The 7,555-nt window shown below is 34.1% G+C and overlaps 1 protein-coding gene across 1 annotated transcript; it reads right to left on the bottom strand.

Annotated features, from left to right (window-relative positions):
• Positions 1-3,864: 3,864 nt before the first annotated feature.
• Positions 3,865-6,431, bottom strand: LOC132271616 (rust resistance kinase Lr10-like). The gene is made up of 3 exons (XM_059773062.1): positions 5,589-6,431; positions 5,245-5,271; positions 3,865-5,137 (listed from the first exon to the last, which is right to left on the bottom strand). The coding sequence occupies exons 1-3, from the start codon at positions 6,289-6,291 to the stop codon at positions 4,035-4,037; spliced, it is 1,833 nt and encodes a 610-aa protein (XP_059629045.1). The 5' UTR covers positions 6,292-6,431; the 3' UTR covers positions 3,865-4,034.
• Positions 6,432-7,555: the final 1,124 nt, after the last annotated feature.

The raw sequence follows: 7,555 nt of genomic DNA, 5'->3' as shown, positions 1-7,555 counted from the left end.
TTGTCTGATCGTTTTTATAACTTTTTAAGTACTCTCAGCAGTGTGACACGTGGTTGTAGTCTAGGTATATTCAGTCCTCCAATGGTGTTGCAGATCTTAGTGGTTAAGCAAAGAAGAATATCAATGTGTTCTCATCTGTATGAATTGTTCCTACTAATGCATAAGGTGTCTCTATTTGGTGAGTTTTCAAGGGCAACATTGTCTTTTCACTTAGGGAATGTCAGAATTGTTCCTATGCATTCATTGGCTAAAAGGTGACAGCATTGAATTAATGGAGGTGCAGTCATGCATTGTCACTTGGATATATATGCTGCTATAAGTGATTTTTGGGGTTAATGGCCATTCATTGAGACTAAGAGCTAGCTGTAGAAAAGAACTCTCGAGCTCCCATTATTGAAAGATTTTTTGTTGTGATTTGAGATGATGATCTATGCTAGAGAAACCCACTGACTTAAGCCTTGTGTGTGATCAATGTGCTGAGATGCTGCTGCTATTCAAATTGCTGAAGAAAGGGCTGGATTGAGTAGTGAATCTGAGCTCCAAGTTGCTGTGGTCATTTCTGAGGGTTGTCATAGGTATAACTATGCTATTTACACTTGCTCAATAATTTATTTTGAATTGAAACATGCTGAAATGAATTTTATTCTCTTAGATTAGTTGATAAGCCTGTTTTCCTGCATAAGTTGTGATTCAAGTGCAAAATGTTTAAGGCTAGCTATTCTATGAACTATCTATGTGCTAGCAAGTCTATTTGGATGAATTAAAGCTACTGAAATTGGCTGTGAGGCAAAACTTTGACAGATTGTGGTTGTGACCTTGCAAAACCTTTAAAACTGAGTTGAGCTGTGCTTATTTCTGAACTGAGATTGAACTTTGATATAGACACATGCTGTGCTGACTTGCTTAAGGATGTTAACATGCATATTGTAGTAAATTAAGACTGTGGAAGCTTCAGGTGAACTAATCTCGAAGGACATTCCAATTTTACCCTTCAATCACTTGCTGCAGCAGTTTAGTGATCTTGAGGCAGTAACTTGGTGTTTTGTATTGCTTAAACTGTTCCACTTGAAGAAGAAGTTTTATTATCTCATTTATCATTTGTAATGATGTATGTGATGAGCTATATGAACTTTGTTGGTCCACGTAAGGGTGCTTAGGATTGGGGGAGCGTGTGTGTGTGCACTGAAATTAGCTAGTGTATGTATTGGTTGTGAAAACTAGTGTCCATTCTTGTGCTTAGGTGTGTACAGAGGGTGAGATAGCTGAGTGTGTAACAAGGTACATACAGCTAGTAGTGATCTTCATTGGCCATGGCCAAGAACTAAGGTTTTCCCTAGTTGAAAGGGTTTCCTTATAAATCCTGTTTTATGTTCTCATTGTTTGCTTGCTGATTAATTTACCCAAGAATATAATCAATTAAATATCCACAGTCACAAAAATAAATACTAAAAAGTAAAGTAAGTACAATTAGAGAGATGACACTAGGATTTTAGCGAATTTTTGCGCTGTCCTGAGCGTAAATTATCCACTACGTATAAAGCAAAGTACACCAAACTTTAACTCAGGCTCACACCCCTTCACTCTACCAAAACTCAATTTGCTGAACACTTCTGTCTTTGTGACTTCCCGTCCAATAGTTCTCGACTTTAAACTTATGCCTTGAACCTTGTAGAAGGATTGCTGGTAAATCAACAACACTTCGCAAGTGCCTTTACCCCTTCAAAGTGTGATCGAAAATTCTTCTTTTTCGAATCTGAATTTGTTGTAGAAAAAATAAATCATACTTCTCGAAATTACTGAATTTTAATTATGCTCCAATTCCGATGAGATAGAGAACAACAATCCTAATTCACTCGTGTATATATGTTTGTACTCTCAAAAGAGAAATAGAAATATCAAATTTGATTAAATAAAAAAACTATCCCTAAAAAAGGCTCTCTCAAAATAATGAATTTTTGTTCCAAAAAGCCGTGACTCAATGTTAAGTAAAAGAGAGATTATATAGAAGTTTGGAAGACCTGAAAATATTTCGAAACCAAGTCAATTTTTTGCCTACACAATATAGAGGAAGTCTACCCAAAATTGGAATCAAAATAGACCAGGAAGGTAAGTTACCAAAAAGATTTGAAGACCTTGAACCGATTCATGGTGCTTGAACCAGTTCAAGTTGGCTAGTAGGTTTTTCAAAGAAAAGTAACATTAACACTTGAACCCTTGAACCAGTTTAAGTTGGCCAGTAGTGAAAATCGAAAAACATTTTTGACACTTGAACCGGTTCACGGTGGTTGAACCGGTTCAAATTGGCCAAACTTGAAAAATACCAAAAAGCCTCCCAACTGTACTCACACACTCTCTTACCTAACTAATGCATTGTTCTCATTATCCCGGAGTGTATCGAAGTATGAACACTTGAACTTCTTCACATCTGTTTCCGATCTTGAATTTTGAAATTCTAAACCGAAATTTTACAACTCAATCGGAGTTGTTTTGACAATAAATTTCGTCAATTACAAAATATATATATCACAGTTCCAAACTTAATTCAGCACATAATTATGTATAACTATAGAGAATAACCAGTGGGTACTAATTTAGAAGATATGTACTAAAATATTAATCGAGAAAATTTTGGCTTTTCAATATAAATTCAAACAAGTAACAAAATTTTTTTAATTTACCATTAACTCTTAAAATTCTTAGACATAGAAATTTCAATTGTTGTGAGTTTCATTATACTTAATTTTCATTTTAAAATAAACAGCACTCGGGATCAGTTTAAGTTTAGAAGTTTAGATCAAATTTGTATTTTAACGAATAATTTGCATTACCGTCATTACATTGAGTTGGCTAGAGAACTCAAATGCAAGTCCACACATTTATAATGTCACAAGTGTTCAATGTAAAATCTGACAATCGGAAGTGTGTGTCTTAATTATCCCCTTAAAGATTTTGTATTTGTATTACACTACATCATATACTTTTTCAAAATGTTTGTAATTTGGTTGGTTTTTGAGAAATGATTTATGTAAAAATAAATTATATAACAAATTATCTAGGTCCTCATTAATTATATATATAAAAAAAAATAAAAAATAAAAACACTCTAGACAGCAAACACAAGTCATCACTCATCAACCCCTAATGGTAGACAATAAATACTGTTTATAGTTTAGCAAATATGTAGAGTAGGAAAACGGAGAGATACAGAGGGATGCAAAAATTTAACCAGGACAATAAGAGAAGACAAAAGTTTGGACTTCAAAATGTGTAGGGCCTACGTCAAAATATAACATGCTGCATCACAAATGTAACACCACGCAATATCCATGCAATTGTATTGTAATGTACTAATATGACAACACTATTAAATTAAAATTTCAATATTTTTACGTAGTAGTTATTACGTTGTCAATTCAAAGTATTTGCATTAAGATATAAAGTTGCTTTATTGTCTATTAAAATTGTTGCATTGTCAATTCAAACTCATTGAATGATATATCAAACACACTGGATGATACAACACTTAATTTTGCACAGGACAAAATCCGGATAGTTAAAGGAAAATGAGCAGAAAATAAATATTTGATTACTTACTAAACTTTTCAAATATCTGAATCATAAACTTATTGTTGAAAATGTCGAATTTCTCAATCATAAACTTATCTAATATCGAAAATGTTGTTCAAGCATAATTTTTTACTTAGAAAATAAATGTGAAATAACTTTTAATCGTGCAGAACTCAAGATGTTCATGAACCCTTTTTTTTTACATGCAATCCTTTATTATTAATGCATTACCTATTAAGATTAATTATCATAAAAACTCTATCAAATAGTTGTAAGATCATGCATTCGCCAATAAAGTTGTAATTTGACACCATAATTAAGATGTTTCTGCGAATAATATTACATTACAACATATTAAAAGCCCTGGAAACTTATACAAGATGGGATTTTTTTTTTGGCCTACCTACCATTAATATTTATACAATACCGGCAAGAAACATTACAAATCACAATTGTGCTTCTTAATTTCATTCTGAAATAATTTCTAGCTCTCTATTGAAACCTTTTGAACTTGTGTTTGTTTTTGTTGCAGAAGCAAACGGATTTGGTGGCATGGTCAAGTTGTTTCCTTCTTTTTCCAGCATTTGAACCACAGCTTTCATGGAAGGCCGATCAATAGGATACCACTGAATGCACCAGAGCCCAACAATAGCTAGTTTCTCTGCTATTTTTGCATGTTCCTCAATCTCAATGCTGATCATACCTAGCACTTCTCCTTGATGTAAACGATTGTAAATCCATTCGGGGAAGTATGTTTGGCTAGTGTTCTCTACTTTAACATCAATATTTTTCCTCCCACCAACCATTTCAAGCAACAACATTCCGAAGCTATATACATCTGATTTATATGACACATTACCGAAATTCCTAGAAAATACTTCAGGTGCAATATAACCCATGGTCCCTCTTGCAGCAGTCATGGAGACAGCACTTTGGTCCTTGGAACACAACTTTGCTAGGCCAAAATCAGAGACCTTTGGATTAAAATTGTGGTCCAACAATATATTATGAGGTTTAATATCAAAATGAAGGATTCTTTGGGCACACCCTTGATGAAGATATTCGATTCCTTTGGCTATGCCCAGGGCGATATCTTGCAGCTTCTCCCAACCGAGGAAATGGTTCTTCTGATCTTCTGAAAAGATGGACTTTTCTAAAGAATCATTTGGGCAAAACTCATAAACAAGAGCTCGTCTAGATCCATCAGCACAGAATCCAACCAAGCGAACCACATTCACATGGTGGATTCCACCCATTGTTCCCACTTCATTGATGAACTCGTCTCCATTTCCTATTGAATCGTTGAGGACCTTAACAGCTACAAAAACCTCATTGGAAAGTTTTCCTTTGAACACTGTCCCATAACCCCCTTGCCCCAGTTTGTCCTTGAATTGATTTGTGATCTTTTTGATATCAGCATATGAGTATCTAGAGGGCTTGAGTGCTCTGTAGTCCTCCAAAAACATTTCAATCTTTACTTCATCTTCCTTCAACATTTTGTTTGAGTTATAGACACGATAGAGCACTACGATTCCAAGAGCAAGAATTAGGAGAACTGATATCACGATAGCTGCATTAAAACAAACCAAGTCAACTGAGAAGGAAAAAAAATTACAAAAAATCCTTTTAATTCTAGTCCGTCCTAACAAAAGAAAGGTGATCAATAGACAACTTTACCTGTCACAACTAGTGTTATTGATGAACCTGTAAAATAGGATCAAAGTATTAGTTTTCCATATATATATATATGCTTACGACATAAGAAAATCTGACTTGTAAAAATTTAGTTTTTATTGGATTTTTTTTCTCTCTCATCCTTTATTTCCAACAGATTTTCAACTTTTGCTGTGTGTAAAATAGGATCAAAATATTAATTTGCCATGCGCTTTGTAGCCTTTTCTTATATATTTCGATCAACAGATCTTTAACTTTTTCGGTGTAATAGGATCAAATTATGTGCGGGGAAGGAAAAGAAAACCTACCATATTATATATATGTGTTATATTTGAGGATGGACGTACCTTTTGTTGTTTTAGGCATGTGGAGGCATTCAATACCATGATGTCCAGTGGTATGATTCTTTAAGCCACATAATTTGCCTTCTGATTCACATTTTGTGCAATTTGGTTCCGACCAAGACAATACAAGATTATCACTCAAATCAGAAAATAGACGATAAGGAAGTGATGAAGTGTAGTTACCAATCTTTGTGCAGGAAGTAAGGGAAGAGTAATAGGCATAAGAAGGGACAGCATAAATGTGATCTCCGGGAGCAGTTGTAAGGCAAGGAATGAGGAATCGTAAATATCTCTTTGGTTCAGAACAATTGTATAAAGCATACGCAGCAGACAAGTAGTAGCTTTCAGAATCTGGATAAAACTGAAAAGTAGAGGCAGACAAATTGAGTTTTATAAGCCGTCCTAGAAGGCAGCCTTTGGGGTCCTGAAGGTGAATGACTTGAGACTTGTAATCAATCTTCTTGACAAGCAGTTTCACTGAATATGGCAGCTCGAGTACCGTTTGTTCTCTCTCGTCGCACGTTAGCTGAAACCCGGGATAGCCACAGTGGCCGGGCTGCCTGTCCTCTTTAAGCCGGAAGGGGAAACGGATGGCCGGACCATGCTTCTTGCACCTGGAATCTACCTTGCACTCATCTTGGCCTTCTCCTAGTCCTTCTAGCCTTGCAAACAATGCCAGAAACAACAAGAAGGGAAATTTAGCCATTTCAGAGCCTCTAGCTTTTTCTCTCTGTTCCTATTTAAAACTGATTTGTTGGGTATTACTATGGCATCTTGGACTTGTCAGCGATATATGGCGGTCGTGTCCAAGTAGCAAATCAATCATGTAATTACGCTCTTTTCCTCTTTATAACAAGTGTCATGGTTTCATTTTCTCAAATTCTTCAAAACTCTCTCTCTCTCTCTCTTTTCTATTCCCTCTGTCTTAATTTAATTGTCTATCTTTTCTTTTTAGATTGTCCAAAATATTTGTCCACTTATCAAATTTGGACAATATATTTTACATCTTTCAATAAAATATTCTTAAAATTTACGTATATTTAAACTTGAAATTGTAGATTTATAATTTTTCAAGAGGATAATGCAATAATTACATGTTCCCTTAAAAAGTTCTACTCCCCAAAAAAAACATCTAATATAAGACATTGGGAGTAACTTTTTTTTTTTTTTTTTTTGTTAAATGATGATGACCCGGTTACATTTATTGTCCACTTATTTCTTATCAAATTATATTTTATTATTATTATTATTATTTTTTTTTTATATGGTGATGCGGGTTTCGTAAGATATTTTACACAATTTAAATATAGGACACTTGTGGTCCAATCACTCAAGAATGGTCCAATTAAATCCGAACTCCTAACCTACTGAATTTTTGGTGAGAACCCTTGCCACTGTACCTAAAGGTTGAGAAAAACACTATTTGAGCTTTGAAAATTTGGGGAGAGCCCTTGCCACTGTACCTAAATAAAGCATTATTTGAGCTCCCTAATGAGAACATTTCTAAGACCATCTCCAATGCTAAAAGTTATTTTTACATGTCAAATTTATATGTTGACAGGTACTACGTACAGTGTCAAAATGCTACATTTTACCAATTCTGCTCCAATGGTGAATTTAATGTAAAATGTTATTTTTTGACACAACCACCATTCTTTTTCAACTACCATTCTCGCCATTCATATTTGCATCAGTAATATTAATATTAGGTACATTCCAAGTCAAATTATAGACATTAAAAAGAAATTAAAATTAAACTTAATTAAAAAGAAGCAAAAATCTAAAATATCTGATTTAAAAAAAAAAAAAAAAGACCCATGACCCATATAATTAACTATATAATTTATATATATTTAACTTATAATTTATACGCCCAGGACCCAAGAAAAAATATAGTATATATTTAGGGCAAATCATTTCCGCCTCCCCAATCGCCTCCATCTCTATTCTCGTTCTCACTGAACTTGCCC

This window comes from Cornus florida, unplaced genomic scaffold (genome assembly GCF_030987335.1).
Source record: "Cornus florida cultivar Cherokee Brave unplaced genomic scaffold, ASM3098733v1 CherokeeBrave_3.0.0_Hap2_Chr08, whole genome shotgun sequence".
Lineage (NCBI taxonomy): Eukaryota > Viridiplantae > Streptophyta > Magnoliopsida > Cornales > Cornaceae > Cornus > Cornus florida.
This window is presented reverse-complemented; position numbering and strand designations above follow the sequence as displayed.